At 31.1% G+C, this 17,678-nt stretch overlaps 1 protein-coding gene across 4 annotated transcripts in view; it reads left to right on the forward strand.

Moving 5' to 3' along the window:
- Window positions 1-17,678, forward strand: part of LOC107455528 (alpha-mannosidase 2) — a 70,937-nt gene that overhangs the window by 20,039 nt on the left and 33,220 nt on the right. For all 4 annotated transcript variants that reach the window (XM_043046189.2, XM_071188374.1, XM_016073131.3 and 1 more), the window contains exons 3-8: window positions 9,532-9,679; window positions 11,824-11,995; window positions 12,070-12,197; window positions 12,876-13,049; window positions 14,914-15,100; window positions 16,198-16,375. In XM_043046189.2, the coding sequence (XP_042902123.1) occupies window positions 9,532-9,679; window positions 11,824-11,995; window positions 12,070-12,197; window positions 12,876-13,049; window positions 14,914-15,100; window positions 16,198-16,375 (987 nt within the window). The remainder of the gene's footprint in view (window positions 1-9,531; window positions 9,680-11,823; window positions 11,996-12,069; window positions 12,198-12,875; window positions 13,050-14,913; window positions 15,101-16,197; window positions 16,376-17,678) is intronic.

The following is a 17,678-nucleotide window of genomic DNA, read 5'->3' on the forward strand; positions in this document are numbered from 1 at the left end:
ACCACTATTCAGTGCATGCTCTATGCAACTACGACAAATAAGTCGAAATTCTGCAACGTTTTCAAGAGAAGACAAGTTGTAGTTTATAAATTTTTGTAACACATCGCCTTCTGTTTTCGATAANAATGAAACTTATTGTTTTTCTTAACTTTCTTCGCGTTTTCTTGTATTTATTATATATATATATACATACAGGGTGACCACCCACCTTGAAAACCTGGAATTATCAGGGAATTTCTTTATGCTGGAAATATCAGCAAATTTTGAAGAAAAGTTGGATATTTTTTCTTCAATTTAAAAAAAAAAAAAAAAATTTACTCCCATCCAAAGAAATCTGTGAATAATTTTTTCTCAGTAAAGCCAACCGTTCACAAATTTTCATAGAATCCCTAACAGCAATGTTTGTCGACAAATCGTTGCAGTTGTTTCATTAATACTAATTTTCTCAATTACATTTTATCCTTTAATAACAAATTTTAATTTTAAGAAAAAGCTTTTTCAAGAACTAATTATATATTAATATTTGATTTTACTGTCTTTTTGTTAAATATTTGATTTTTGATTCAATATTCGAATTGTATAGTAATTAAAATCACAACATTGAAAGTTCATAAATGTTGTTTGTATTCCAGAGATGATGTTTCCAAAGCTATTTCTCCTTTTACCAGTGCCGGATTACCCATTGGGCCAGACTGGGCCATGGCCTGGGGGCCCCCTTAAAAAAATTCTTTGAAAATAAATTTAAAAAAATTAAGAAAAACAATGATTTTTTTAAAAAAAAATCAATTTCAAATATATATTAATAAAATAATTTTTTTTTTACATAATTTTTTACAGATTTATTTATTACTTATTTTAGTTATTATTTATAAGTATTATTATAGTTTATGTATCATAATATTTATCAATGTTTTTTAAGTTCAAATTTGTCCTTTTGATTTGCCCTCGAAAAAATTGAAAGCGAAAAATTGAAGCTATGGCGAGCTGAGACTTGTTTAAACAAGAATCAAAGAATTAAATGTTGTTGACATTATTGAGATGTTATAAATGAGAAAGAAGTTATTTAGTGCCTCATAATTTTTTAGTGTCCGTAATTCTATTTCATCAATAAATAATTACAAAATATTTTACTAAAAGGTAAGTGTTTGTTTATTGTTTTATATACTCTAGAAAAAACTCAAACAACTGGTAACTTTCAATCAAATTTTATATATTGAAATAGTTATATTAATATTTAAGTTATATTATTATATGAAATAGTTATATTATTATATCAATATATTATATTAATATTTAAGAGGTCCAGGATATTATTTATTTTAATTTTAAATATGCTTTCTTAAATGAAAAGATATATAAATACTTTTATATTTGAATAAATAAAAAATATCCTAGAAAAAAATTTAATCTAAGGGCCCCAAAAATTTGAATGGCCTAGGGCCACTCGTACGCTTTATCCGCCCCTGCCTTTTACCCTAAAAAGCCAACAAAGACTAAGAAATGGATTGGAAATATATTAAATGATGTAGAAGCGTAAAATATAACTTTTTTTTAATTCATATGTGTTTATTAGGAAGAAGGAAAACGAAACTTTGTTATTTTGTTCGGCACTGAACAGGTGTAAGTTTCTAGTTGTAAAAACGAAAACAATTAACTTTGCTATACTGAAAAACCATGTGTTTAGATTGGAATTTTTTAAATATTTTAATTTCAAATAAGAAAAAAAAAACAAAAGTATAAAATTTATAGAATTGTAACTTTTTTTTTCTATTGAGTATGCGACAAAAAATTAGACAATTTTGCATTTGCGACGCTCATTTTTGTATACTGAGCCCCTTAATGATCGGTTAATTTTCAAGAAAACGGTCATAAAAGTGCCTATTTTTTTTGGCTTTTGTTTATGTATTACGTATTTGATTAGTGCTGCAACTAGTTTGAAATAAACTAACTGTCTACAATTCCCTTAAAAATATCCTGGTACTGCCGTCAGATGCGTAAAATGAGAAATAAAATGCTTTCCGGGCAAAAGAAATGAATTAGTTTTATTCTTATTGGCGCTTTACTACTGAACACTCCAGTCCGTCAATATCACGGGAGCGAGAAATAGCGGGCAAAATCTCACCCCGTCATTTTCACGGGAGCGAGAAGGAAGGGGTTAAATAATATTTTATTAAAAACAATATTACTATCTAAAAATTTGACTTAAGATATTGATTTATAGAAAATATGATCAATGATTTTTATAAAAAACACTGTTTAGATTAAATACAGTATAAAATGGCTTTATATTGAAATGTAAATACAGTGACTCACAAAAGTGTTCGTACACGTATGACTTTCAATGAAATAAGACTATCCTTTAATTAAAATGAATATTTCAGAATGGATATTAAATATTAAAAAATATATTCTATTCTTAGCTAAACTGTATTGAATATTTTAAACAAAGCAAAAGTTTATTTTTAAGAAATCAATCATCAAAAAGTAACAAAAACTTTATTTCGCAAAAGTCATAGTTTATCCTCCTGTAGTAAATATTCTAATTTTTTTTTTTAAAATAACATTCAGTATAGTTTCTTTTCGTATCTACAATAACTTTTAAAAGTCTATAAATAAATGTAACTTTTTTTTTCTTTGTCAGGGGGAAGTTTTGAGTAGAATATTTATTAAATTTTACAGAAGCTTTTATAACACCCAATTGTGAATTTATGAATTTTTCCACAAATTGTTTAATTTTATTCTCTCATATGAAGTTGTTCTTTTAAGCATTTTATCATAATACACTGTGGAATAGGACACAATAAACTAATTTAGCAATATGCATTACTGACTTACCTGGTGTGATGACAAGTAATCAACTTTCAAATGTTGTTTATTGTTTTATTACGACTATGAGCCGTTTTTAAATGTTAAAAGAAAATATTACTGAGTTAGCTAGTAAAAATTAAAGATATAATTTTGCTATCATAAGTTCCATACTAAATTGCAAATGAACAAGCAATTAAATGAAAAATAATTGAATAAAAAAATTAAAGCAATAGACAATAATTTTTATTCTAATATCTGAAAACATTTAAGTGTATGATAATTTTTGTGGGGTAAAATTTTTGTTACTTTTTGATTGATTTCTCAAAAATAAACTATTGTTTTGTTTTTAAAATATTCCATGCAGTTATACTAAGAATAGATTATACATATTATTATTAAATACCCATTCTAAAATATTCATTTTAATTAATGAATGATACTCTATTTCAATAAAAGTTATAAGTGAACGAACACTTTTGGGAACAACTGTAAATATAAAAAATTTTTGATATATAATCTCCTGGAATGTTTTTCTTTTGCTTACTGAAAATATATATTAAACAATGGTTATCCAAGGTTTTTTGGACACTCTGTATTTGCCATTTGGTAGGTACACTTCAAGCAAAAACTACTTTAAGTAACACATTAAAAATATTTATTCAATAAAATTCATTTTGCAAGCTAAACATACTGTTTTCTCCAATTATCTTAATTTCTTTAAAATTAATGTTGTTTCAAAACATTAAAATATTAAAAACAAAATCTTGCCAAATTGTTCCAATAAATTTAGTCTAATTATTTTTACACGATGATATATTAAGAAAATAACATTTTAAATAAAATACTTTATATTATTGACACTTTTCTTGTACCCATCCTACACTCTGAGAAAAGAAAGAAAAAAAAAACAAAAAAAAAAAACATGCTGACATGGAAATTTTAAGATTTTTACTTGGAAAAATTGGGAAAATTTGAAACCTGATTTGAGTGGCCACCCTAATATAATATTAAAGATTAAACATGATGTATTTTTGTTATTAGTAAGGTTCAACATAACTAGAAATTATCAATAAGTAAAGTGATCAGGACGAAGAGAATGCCAAGGAAGCTTTTTGAAAACAATTTATTGATGTTTTTAAAAGGATTAAACCACTTGTGATCTATAATTTTTTACATTAATTAAGCATTCAATTTAACTAAATTCTGTCAGTAATGAAATTCTTGTTTCCCGTTTCTCAAAATAATCTTTGTAACTCTTATTTTTCATCATTTAGTGGCATTGAGATCAGATTTCCATGTTATGCTCCATGAAGAGAGATTTTCACAACAAAAATAGTTTCAATTTAATTTTTTATATGTTTATATGCGTTCTTTTCTTAAATGATATGATTTATTTATTTGCATAAAGTTTTTCAACTTTAAGTTTGCTGTTAAGCTTGTTGAGATTTTGCTAAAAAATTTTGTTCTAATTTGTGTACAAAATTTTAAATGCTTAAGTTTTGTCTTTTTTAAGTTTAGATAAAATTTATTATAAATTATCTTTTTGTACATATTACTACTTCGGAAGTTTGGAAAAAAGGATACCAGCTCAGGCACTATCCATGCCATCCAACCAGGGTCAAGATTATGTGGCATTCCCACCATTGCTGTTAAAAGAAAAAGCCTTGAAAATAGAGCTAGGTGCTTGGTCATGGTGTTTTTTGCTCATAGAACTTAAAACAGTTCTGCACTTTTTGATTAAGAAAAAAAGCATTAACTTTTATCTGTATTATGCTCCCTTCTATTATCAATGTTCAAAAATGTTTAAATAGAAAATAAATTACCTGAAGCAAGAAACATCAGCTTCTTGTAAAATTATCTACCGAAATAAAGCTTAATAAATGATAGGCCCTATGCAGAAACCCTCCACTACAGCAGCAGGTGCTGATTATTGTTTTGTCACAGATTTAAAAAAAATTATAATAATGAACTGCTCGCAAGACTTTGCAATTTTTTTAAATTAAATCAAATTGCTTCCTAAATTAGAGATCAAGTGAAAAAATAAAGATTTTTCTTTTCTGTCCTCCTCGATGAACAATAAGAAATCATCTCTCCCCTTTTTGAAATCTAACAAGCAAAATGACCAAAACCAATTCATCGGGCAGGCAAAGCTGACCTGCAGTGCTTCAGCAACATATTTGCAGAAACTTAGTTTGTGGTAAAAGTTTTTATTATGGACTCTGGCACAATTTACAGTGGGTGATCGGTTAACGAACAGATCGGTTAACGAACAAATCGGTTAACGAACACTTTCATGAAGGATTTTTGTGTTCGGATAACGAACACATATTCGGATAACGAACACTTTCAAGAAAGATTTTTTGTGTTCGGACAGCGAACACATATTCGGATAATGAACAAAACAAATTCTAACGAATACTTCTCGGCCTGAAACAAATTTATATTAAACATTTGTTATCATTTTACATACAAAATAAGATCACTGAAAGGAGAAATGTTTAAAGCATGCTTAGTATTGATAATTATACTAAATGAAACTTGAATTATGGAGAATGAAGGAGTAACGAAAATCACATCTGCGTAGCAAAGAAGTGCAGTCCATGATAAAATGGAAAGGTTGCTTTTAGTTTGGATAAATGAACGGGAAATAAAAAGAGATGTAACTAGTATGCCTATCATTCAAGAGAAGGCTAGAAATTTTTTTGTGAAATTGAAAGAACAAACTCCAGGTTCGTCATCCGAGGAGTTAGAATTCAAGGCTACCACTGACTGGTTTACAAAGTTTAAAAGAAGGTCTGGAATTATTACTGGAATACATGTATTAATGCATGGTGAGTCAGCTAGTGCAGATAAAGAAGCAGTTGAGAAGTAATGTCTCAAATCTCAATAATTCATTGAAACAGAAGGGTATCGTCCACAACAAATATTTAATTGTGATGAAACTGGTTTGTTTTGGAAGCGCATGCCGAATTATACCTACATCACGAAAGATGAGAAAAGTGTTCCTGGGCATAAACCTTTGAAAGACCGATTGACGTTACTTTTGGGAGCTAACGTGATATGAAACTTAAACCACTTCTCGCTTACCACTCTGAGAATCCCAGAGCATTAAAAAAATTCCATAATTAAGAGCAAACTGCCAGTAATGTGGAGATCGAATCAGAGGGCATGGGTCACGCAGTATCTTTTCAAAGAATGGCTAGTTTGTGCCCCGAGCATCAAGGTCTACCTTGACACCAATGACTTGCCGTTGAAAGCACTGCTGCTATTGGGAAATGCACCAGGACACCCAAAGGATCTTGAAGAAAATTTATTGACAGACTTTCCCTGGCTGACAGTTCAGTTTTTACCTCCGAATACGACTTCGCTGATTCAGCCGATGGATCAGGAGATTATTGCAGCTTTCAAGAAATTGTACACTTGCGCGCTGTTTCGTCAGTGTTTTGAAGCAAGTCAATTCTCCTCAACAATGACTTTAAGAAAGTTTCGGAAAGAAAAATTTGACATTCTTGAAGCTATTTGTATCATTCAAAAGGCGTGGTCAGAAGTCACACAGCGACAGTTGATTTCTGCTTGGCGGAAGCTGTGTCCATCCTTCGTTCAAGGAGACGGAGGTGATTAGGGAGACATTTCTGAAATTTTGACATCTGCTAGAGATCTGGAATTGGAGGTGAACGCGGATGACATAGAAGAGCTCATAAAGGGACGTGAAGATGAACTGACGACAGAAGAACTCCAAGAAATTTTGAATGAAGTACACCAAGAAACACAGCGAAATGTGTCTCCTTGTGAACAAGAGGAAGACGAAAGAGGACCAATGCCGACAACTGCCATTAAAGATCTTTTGAAAAAGTGGGAGGATGTCATAGCAATGGTCTTAGAATGGCACCGAAACCTGATGTCAGTAGAGTTGGGGATCTTTACAACGACAATGCTATTAATTACTTCCGGAAAATCCTGAGAAAGAGAGAAAAGCAATCGACATTGGACATGTTCTTCAACGCCCAATAAGCAAAAAATAAAAAGGACTGATTAATATGCAAGACTATATGTATGCATTATTTTTTAAAAACTTACTAAGAAATTAGACATTTTTTAAAATTTAATTTTTTGGGTCTCCAGAACCAATTAATCGATTTCACATAGAAGTCTATGGTGAATCGATGATCGGTTAACGAACAATTCGGGTAGCGAACATAATCTTGGAACGGATTATGTTCGTTAACCGATCACCCACTGTATAGATTATTATTACATCTGAACGGGTACTAAGCACTGAAACAAGAGAACCATCCCTTTTTATTTTTGGGTTCATCCTAAACATATCCCTCTGTTACTAGAGAATTTCTGTATTTTCAGAAAATATATTTCTTCTGTGGAAATATATTCTTAGAATATCCTTAGAAAATATATTCTTAGTGGTAACAAAAATCGTGCATTAATACTCAGGGATGAGATTGGCCAAAAGGCAAAAAAGCTGAATTTCCAAGTGAGTAAATTTCAAGCGTGTGCAATCGTTTAATAATAAATTACAGACAATTTAAGATAATAAATAACAATGTGTTGACATAAAATTGCGTACTAATTAANGACATGTCCGGACTGTAGGGCGGATGGTCCAACGTCTCCCGCTTGAACTTGACCAGTTCCATGTGTGTGATTCTGGAGACGTGTGGATGCTCGTTGTCATGGAGCAGAACCACACCCTCCATGAGCAGCCCCGGTCTTTTGTTCTTGATGGACCTGCATAGGCGTCGGAGCGGCTCACAGTACACATTGGAGTTAATGGTTTTTCTGTGCTCGAGGAATTCCACAAGTAGCAGACCTTGAACATCGAAAAAGACGGTGAGCAGCATCTTGCCTGCTGACGGCACGGCTTTGAACTTTTTAGGGTGAGGTGACGACGCATGCTTACACTGCATGCTGTCCTGCTTTGTCTCTGGCTCGTAGTGATAGCACCAGGTTTCATCACCTGTGACGATCCACTCCATTAGGTCTTCCTAATACCTAAACAGATGTTGTAGTGCTTGCCCCATACACAGTTCCTTTTGCTGGTCGGTGAGCTGCTTTGGAACCCAAGCAGCACACACCTTCCGATATCGCAACCTGTCGTGAACAATTGTCCACACGGTTCCATAGTTGACATCCACCTTCACCACCAACATTCACAATGTGACACGCCGATCACTTCTCACTAGGAGGTTTGTCGATGAGATGGCTCGTGATGACAGTGTTTGCCTGGCCTGGCCTGGTCTCGGGTCATCACCCACACACTCACGGCCTGCACAAAAACGGGCACTCCATTTTCTGACAGACTTGTCAGAGACACATTTCTCCCTGTAAACTGTACTCCCCGTAACACCTCGCTGCTCCTCAATCATCAAATATTGCAACGCGAACGCCATCCTGTCCTCATGCGGACTGCCACATCATTTGGACGCCGCTTTTGATGAAAGCATTGCTCTCTCCTGCTCGTGCAGGCTCCCGCGCATGTTCTGATCTCAGTGAGAGACTCCAATCGCATCCCGAGAAGTCTCGCCATGTTCTCCCATGGCGGAATATGCAAATATTTAACTGTTACGTTTTTACGTTGTTTCGTACCTTTTCATTTGATCACCCCTTGTGTATATATAATGAACATAATATGTAACGAAAGGGTTTAATTAATAATAATAAATTAAAATTGAACTAAAGTTTCCTCATATCACTTTGCACTGTTTCATAATCGTGGAGACACAACGACATTGTCGCAGAATGTTAACCAGTTCTTGCAGGATGATTTTTCCATTGCGAAGTAAAAAAATGTGGTTTTCTTTTTTGCAGAAATTTTCGAAAGATTTTGTCTTTTCGTCAGAATTATATTCAAAAGATGTCTTTCTCGCGCATCAGTGTGGGAAAAAAAATGCCTGTGATTTCTCTATTTTCATTTGAGAATGATGAAAAATAAAGATAATGAAATAATTTTTTTTCTGTAGAAATTTTTGCTCTATTTTTTCATTCAGTTATTACCACTGATTTCTAATACGATACTATTTTTAATACGATATTATTTATTACAACAACTGAATCTCAAAATGAAAACTAGCATTTAGTAACTCCTTTTTGAAGAGTCCCATTGGCATGATTTCGTCTTTCATTTTCTTTTGGTAGTTACTGCTACAGATTTCAAGATTTTTTTTTTTTAATGTGATGAGGAATTACAAAATGCTAAAAAGGAAATAATTAGTATATTTTCCTACAAAATGCAAGAATATTGCCAATAATATTAGAATAAAAAAATATTGCATATTCAATAAAAAAAATTTTTTATTTGATCTGATATATTTGTTTATTTAGTTTGAAGTTAACGCTTCTGTTACTTTAAATTAGTAACATGTATATTTGTTATTTTAAAGTATCTTACAGAAAGATATTAGTATTACAGAGGTATGTCACAGAAAGCCCAAAAAAATTCTGCCACATGGTTACTTTGAAATATTAAGCTTTTAAAGAAAAGCATAAAAATTTCTTTCTTATTTTTATAGTTTAAATTCAATCAGAAAAATTAGTTCTACAATAACAGAACAAAAATCGATAAAGCTAATTTTTAACTTGAAGCGATCTGTGCTTACTATGTTTCATTAACCTATACATCAAATTTTACTCTGTTTTAACCTTGTAGAACTTCCATCACAAATAATTTGTAATATTTTTTTTAACAATTGTTTATCTTACTTTATTTAGACAGCTGATATCTATGCAAAAATTGAATTTGACAACAAAGATGGTGGTGTATGGAAACAAGGGTGGAACATTGAATATGATGTAAACCAATGGAGTGAAAGCAAAAAGTTGAAAGTATTTGTTGTTCCCCATTCACATAATGATCCAGGTAGGGTGCAACGAATAAAAAATAAAACCTTGATTCTCTTAATTTGTAGCTATCACTGTTAAAAAAGATTTTACGTAGTTAGTAGTTATTCTTAAAGTATTAAGAATGTTCTAAAAATTAAGCTACTATGGCAACACTTAAAATCATACTTTCCAAACTAATATATCTTAAATATACAGGATGGTGCCGAATTCATGGTACAAACTTTAAGGGTAGGTACAGTACATAGTTATAATCATTTATTGTAAAGGAATATATGGGCACAAATGATGTGGTGAGGTGCAAACACAAAAAATAAGTGACAAGAGGAAAAGCGAAGTGTTGATTGTAAGTGTGGTTGACAAGTGTCACGTTTTTATTTTATTTTATAACAGTCGTTGAGCAGCTGACCCAATTTTTGGGTTTACAACTACTAATGTTCAACTACATAGCCTTGTAATGTTGAACCCTATCCATAAGACGATAAGGGAACACCTGAATCAAATATTGGGAGAAATTGGCCTTGGTGGAGGATTTTTTGATGGAACTAACCCGCATTTGCATTACATGGAGAGGAAGACCATGAGAAGCTCCCACGGTTAGCCTGACAGCAAGGGAACTCTAACCCATGATCCATCTACCACTGAGGATATTTCACGTCAGCACTGTGGTCGGTGCAGGCCAGATGCGGAAATCGTATTGACTGGGATTTGAACCCAGTTCCCCTCATTGGAAGGCGAATGCTCTCCCCTGTTTACAATAACTGTTCAATATTGCATCCACATGTTGTGATACATGCTTGACAGCATTGGTTGAGCGATTAGTGTAGATGTTAAAAAATGCCAGATATTTCACACACACGTGCAGCAGTTTTGGATATCCGAGCAACAAGATCCTCATCTGAGTCAAGTGGAGTCGCATAAACAAGGTTCTTCTGTTGCCTCCATAAAAAGAAAACTAGGCTCAATAATCAAGAGATCAGGGTTGCCAATGGACTGGTCCACCACGCACAATCCATCGTGCCCCATTCACTGCATTCAAATAAGTGCGCACATCAGTGCTTTGGGCTGGTGCCCTATCATGCACATGCGGTTACGAATGGCCAATGGAACATCCTGCAGTAGTTCTAGTAACACCTGTTCCAGAAAAATAAGATAACATTCACCATTAAGTTGCGTCGATAGTAAGTACGGCCCAATCAAAAAGTTGCTGATAATACCAGCCAACACATTCACACGAACTCGTTGTTGCATGTGGATTTTCGGCTGTCCACACATGGGAGTTGTGTGCATTAAAGACACCTTCACATGTAAGTAGCACATGAGCTATGAAGTCCAGTTGCAGCACACATTGCTGTACCACCCACTAGCAGAAGTTCAGGTAGGGAGGATAGTCTGCCGTATTCAATGCTTGTACTTGCTGAAAATGGAAGGGGTGTAAGCAATTTTCGTTTAACGCTCTACAAAGGGTCTGATAACTAACACCTATGTGATGAGGAACAGCTCTTGTACTTGACTCGGTTCTATCGGCCACAACGTTGAAGATGCTTCCTGGCTAGGACTGCGTACAGCTCCTTGTCGACCAACTTCATGCCTGGTGACATGAAACAAACCTGTTTCACTAAGTTGACGATGTAATGAAAAATTCTGTTATTCGTCATTTGTTGATCAAGAAACTGCGTTTTATGCATTCGTAGTGTAGCTCTGCCATTACCGTTTGTATGGCCATAATTGTAAGGCATGTCTGCTTTTTCAGCATATGTTAAATTACTCATCGTATACGTCAGAACAATTGCAAATGGCTTTTTCCCTATCTGAGATGCATCATGTTAAATGGCAGCTAGTAATCTACTACTCACTACCGGCAAGACAACTAAATGATAACTTCATTTCTCTTATCTTTTATTTCCCATGTTTGCGCCTCACGACATTACGTGCGCTCATGCTTTCCTGTGCAATAAATGTCCTGTATCTACCCTGAAAGTTTGTACCATGAATTCCGGTCCACCCTGTATAAATAAATATGTTTGAATTATTGATTTGTTTTGGTAGGTAAAACAATTTAAGTTTTAAATATAAATATTGCTGCCATCAGAAATTTTTTTCTCACCAACCGCTCAAGTTGGCAACTATGTTATGAAGTTATTTTTTATTATTTTATTTTAGGTTGGATTAAAACATTTGAAAAATATTTCAAGGACCAAACACAGCATATCTTAAATAATATGGTACAAAAAATGAAAGACGATAAGAGAAGAAAATTTATCTGGGCTGAAATATCTTTCTTTTCTGTATGGTGGGAGAAAGTTGATAAGAATACTCAGTCAATTGTCAAGAAGTAACAACTTTTCTTAATATTTTTTTTATTAAATCATTTAGATTATTGCTTTACATATTTTTATTTCTTTCTAGGCTGCTATCTGATGGTCAACTGGAAATAGTTACTGGTGGTTGGGTAATGAATGACGAAGCAACAACACACTACTTTGCTATGATAGAACAAATGGTAGAAGGGCATCAATGGTTGGAGCAAAATTTGGGCAAGCACAATTTTAAATTTGATTCACATAAATAAGTAGCTTTTGGTTTCAATTGAAATTGCAATATTTTATGAAATAAAAAAACTACTTACAAAGTATTAGCATTTTCTTGGTTTAATTTTTATCGTATTGAATATCAAGCATATATTTATTTCTATGATACTGAAAAACTCTAAAACAAATTTTTAGAAAAAATACTTAGCATCTACAATGATAATCAGTTAATGAGAAAACTTATTTATATTTGCAAAAAAATTTTGCATACTTAATTACAAGTGATATTTAATAAAATAAGCCATCCTTCACTAATATGTAAATCTTAGAATCTGAGAAACATGTTAGCAATCCTTTGTTAAATATATGTTTTACACTAATTTACTGTCAGAAAATTTTTATAATTTTTCTAAAATATCTTTATTATTTTTTTAATATCTTTAATTAATTAATTATAATCTTTAATTAAATCTTATATTAATCTTATATTATTTATATCTTATATTAATTATCTTTAATTAATTTTTAGTTAATATCTTTATTATTTTGTTCTAAGTTTTAATAATTTTTGTTTGATTAGTTAATTTAAATAGTATTTTAAGAATAATTATTTTCTTGCACGTTTTTGTTTATCTTATATATCTCTTTTTATTTATTATATAACTTGTATGTTTTTGTTTATAGATTATAAACCAAAAAATGGATGGGCTATTGATCCCTTTGGCTTGTCACCAACAATGGCTTATTTACTAAGAAGGATGGGCTTGGATAACATGGTTATACAAAGAGTTCATTATTCTATCAAGAAGTATCTCGCAAAACAAAAGAGTCTAGAGTTTTTGTGGAGACAAACATGGGGTGAGCATAGTTATGCATTTTTGTGAATCATTCAGAACCTTCTCTTCTCTTTATGTACATTTCACTATTATTTTAGAAACTTGTTTATTAAAAGGTCTTATGTTTCAGTTAGAACAGGGTGTGTAGCATTTTTAAAAGGTGCTTAAAGATGCTTATTTTCGATTTTCGTTTTTTAAAAACCCTTAGAGGGGCTATTTTCATTAGGTGTTTTTAAAAAGTGCTTAATTTTACCTTCATCAAAATGACATATTTTTTCTTTAATTAATTAAGGGAAGTTATTAAGGAACTGGATAAATTGCGATTGGACACATTTTTATTTATAATTATTTAATATTTCATACACCAAAATTTGGGTTTTTGACAGTAATTTTTAAAACAAAGAGTTTTAAGTTAAAATAATTCAAGATCATAAATTGATGGAACACTTATAATTTTACATGTTTGTTAATTTAAAAATACTTCATATTTATAATAGCCAAAATTATCCTTATACCAAAATTTTGGGGTTTTGACAATTGCTAAAAACTAAGACTAAAGTTTTTTTTTTGACGTGACGTTTAAAATTAGGATAAAACCATCAATTGTCAAAAACTTGCCCTCCCTGCCTCATTAGGATATTTTTTTTTAAGTGCTCAAAAATATTCTTTGAGTGCTTGGAAACTGCTAAAAAGGAAAGTGCTTATTTTTTGTTTAAAAATTTGGCTACGCTAGGAGTGTGTTTTCCTGATATTTCAAAACTTCCTTTAAAATTTAGTTTTATAGAACAGTTTTAAAATTAAATCACTCTTTCAAAAAAAAAAAAGTTCCTTTTAACGTACAAGGAGGTTTATTAATGCAATATTCTTATTTATTTAGTTACTAATTATTATTTTTTATTTTATCAACTGAAAATAGTTGAATTGAATCAAGTTAATAAATTTTAAAGGTTTTAAACATTTTATTTTTTAAAAAAAGTAAAGTTTTTTTTAAGTGCAAGCATTTTATATTTTGAAACCTTATTGAAGTTAAAGTCTAAAAATACTTGCAACCTTAACATCGTAAATTTGTTCACTAGGTTCAATAGAACCCTGTATAAAATTAAGCAAATGTTCAAAAATAATAATTAGTTACTAAATAGGTAACTGTGTTGGTATATATCTTCATAGGCTGACAAAAGAAGTAGAATCTATTTACTTTGGCAATAAAGAAAAATATAAATTGGTTTTCTGTTTAATGCATAGTTCATAACAAGTTCTATTGATGTGTATATATTGAAGAGAAAACAAACCTTCCTGAAACATGTATGATTTACAAAGATTATCACTGCGACTGTTTTGTCTTTTAAAGAAATAAATGTTTTTGAGTAAAAAAAAAAAAAGATATAGAAAATTTAAAAAAAAATTAATCAAATATAAGTGACAATGTAGGTAACTATTTTATCTCTTTTGAAATTATTTTTTATTTGTGATATTTAAATATTTTTGAAGGAAATAGTGATGTTATTTGAAAAAGAGTAATTGCTGAAAATCTTAAATTTAGCAAGATTTTCTCATTGTTTCCCTATTATTTCTGTAATGTTTAAATGAGTGGCTCATTAAAAAATGCTTTTGTCTAAGCCACAATTTAGCGCAGTGGTTGGGTCAGTACAAACAGGGCATTAGATTAATGACACTCAAAATGTCATTTTAATATTTGTTCTTCATAGATTTGTTTTATTTGAGCCTATTTTATACATAGGGTATCTATTTTATGCATTGGGTGTTGAACTTTACTGTGATGCAATGTTTTTAAATGCATATTTTTTCTGAAAATGTTTGTTTTATTGATTGGGACATTAAATATGTAACTATGACAAATCCCATATGTATATGCTGTTGATTTCCAGATCTAAACCACACAATGGACATATTATGCCATACTATGCCTTTTTATAGTTATGATATTCCCCACACATGTGGTCCTGATCCAAAAGTATGCTGTCAGTTTGATTTTAAACGTCTGCCAGGGAATAAAGTTAACTGTCCATGGAGAGTTCCTCCTGCAGCAATTACTGAAAAAAATGTGGCTGACAGGTAATTTAAATTTAGATTAATTTTTAATTTCATTTAATTTATTCCTTATTTTAAACATGTTTTTGTAATGTTTCATTTCTAAAATTATGATTTTGATGAATATTCTATAATATGTCTTGTTGTAGAATTCTAGAATATTCTAGATGTCTTGTTGTAGAAATGACTAAAGGGCTAAAAGTTTTAGAAATTTCAGAACTTTGTTTTTAAATTGGTTAAATAAACTGAAAAACTTATCACGCTTAGTGTTGGTTCCGGCTTTTTCTGAGCTTTTAACTTGCCTCTTTCTGGTATCAAAAAAATTATTTTACAGGAAATAAAGTGTATCATAGAAATCTTAGCACAATTTAGTTCCAGTATTTTTAAAGCCACTGAGCAGTTATATTTTTTTTCTTGCAATATTTTAGAGAAACATAAATGGAAAATAAAACAATTGGTATATTTTTTTATGTTAAATTATCTATTATGTTGCATAATATGTTAGTAAATGTGGTTTTTTTATCACTTTGAAAATTCCATTATTTTATCAAATTATAATTAATAAGTGAGAATTGAAAAAAGGGAATTTGTCCTCTTTTAATGGGAGATTAAGATTAGTCAAATTCTAAATGTTTTACATAATTAAATTATTTGTGAAATATCCAATTGTCCATGTGGGAGATATTTAAAAGTAATGGTTTTATTGCTGAAATTCCAGGTACTTGTAAAGTACTTTTTTAGAAACAATATTAAAAACCAGTAAAAATGTCACCTTTGAGAAAGTGACTTATTTCTATTCTTGTATTAAGCAAATCTAACTCTTACAGTTTAAAACTTAAAAATCAGAAATTTAATTCATTTGCTTAATTTATTTTTTTTATATTTTCTTTACATTTGATTTTGAAGCAATCCTATTAACTGATACTTAAACATTTTTTGCTAATAAAATTATGCATTATTTTCTAATCAAATTACTTACCTTTATTACTAGATCTTCAAAATTTTTTTAAAATTATTTTTATATTCAATAAGATATCACTACATGTTTGCCATTCAGTTTTTCTTTGTTACAATTTTATAGATAATTTTGCAACTTACTCAAAATTGTTTTGTTTTAATAGGGCAACTGTTCTTCTTGACCAATATAGAAAAAAGGCTCAGCTATTTCGAAGCAATGTAGTTATGATTCAACTTGGGGATGATTTTAGATTTGATAAAGCTGCTGAATGGGATCAACAATTCAATAATTACCAAAAACTTTTTGATTATATCAATAGTCGGGAAGACTGGCATGCAGAAGTACATACTTTCTTTATTTTTTTAGTATTGTCCTGTAATATGTTTATGTGAAATACTATACATCTTGTACAGTGTCTGCTTTTAATATTAGCCCATCCTAATCTGAAGATTTTGATAAACAATCAAGTCTACTAACAGAAGATATACTATCTATAGGAAATATGACAGTATTTTCTCCATTTTTCGCAACATTTTGAGTATAAATATGCTATAAGATTTAGTAAAGTAAATTTACATGTTTTTGAATTTTAATTTGAAATCTGTATTGAATAAGTGAAACTATTTTAATTTAAATTTGATATAATAAGGTTAAAGTTCTGCTGTGACTTGGCGGGGACCAGAATCTGAGCGGTCAATGACAAAACATCTTATGTGTTCGCCAATATCTGAGGTGACCAGTAGAAGATCAGGCGAGGTGCACGTTCCATTATGTAGATATGTATGAGAATCACTGTGACTATAGATTAATTCAAAAGTGCTTGAATTCAGAAGGTCGTCCACTCTCCTTCCAGCTTCGTTAGTGTTATTATATCCCCATATTGGTGAATGGGCGTTAAATTTCCTCAGAAAGACAGCTCGACTCAAAGAATAAAGATAAAAGAAATCTGGTTTATTATTAGGTGGGTTGTAGGTAGCGAAATTTTTTTAAAGTTTTCCGATTTTCCAAACATTTAGTTCAATGACTTTGCTTTTATTGTAGGAGTTTTCTATGTCATTAATGATATGGATATCAGCAATTGGATCAGTTTTGACCCCGACTGGGATTCCATTCTCCACTTGTCTCGACTTAGGGAGGGTATAGAGTAAGAATCCCTTAAATGAGAAATATCTTAGTTTATCATTAGTGAAGTTTGCCTCTATGATTGTAAATACATCTATATATTATGCATGTTAAGCATCTGCACAAGTTCCGCTCTCTTGGGCTTGACAGACCACCAGCTTTCCACTGCAACACACACAAGGCTTCTCTTGATTGCATTATATACAAGGAACTAGCCAGAGTTGTAGATCGCAAAAAAGCGTTACCAGGGTGCACCTCTAGCAGGTAGATCTATGTTGCACCCCATTTTTAGTAATATAGTAATTTTAAGAAAAATGACCTAATATTGTTATACCACTTCTTTGAATAGATTATTTCTTAGAAATAACTGTGAAACATTGCCACTGGGTTCAGGAGCTCTACTTTTTTGTAGATTTTGATTATAAATTATTTTGATTCAGATGTTCAGCCATGGTGAATTTGACAGTCAAGAAAATTTCAGTGATACCATATTATACCGAGCAAACACCATCTCTTCCCGGT

Source organism: Parasteatoda tepidariorum, chromosome X2 (genome assembly GCF_043381705.1).
Source record: "Parasteatoda tepidariorum isolate YZ-2023 chromosome X2, CAS_Ptep_4.0, whole genome shotgun sequence".
In the NCBI taxonomy this organism is placed as follows: domain Eukaryota; kingdom Metazoa; phylum Arthropoda; class Arachnida; order Araneae; family Theridiidae; genus Parasteatoda; species Parasteatoda tepidariorum.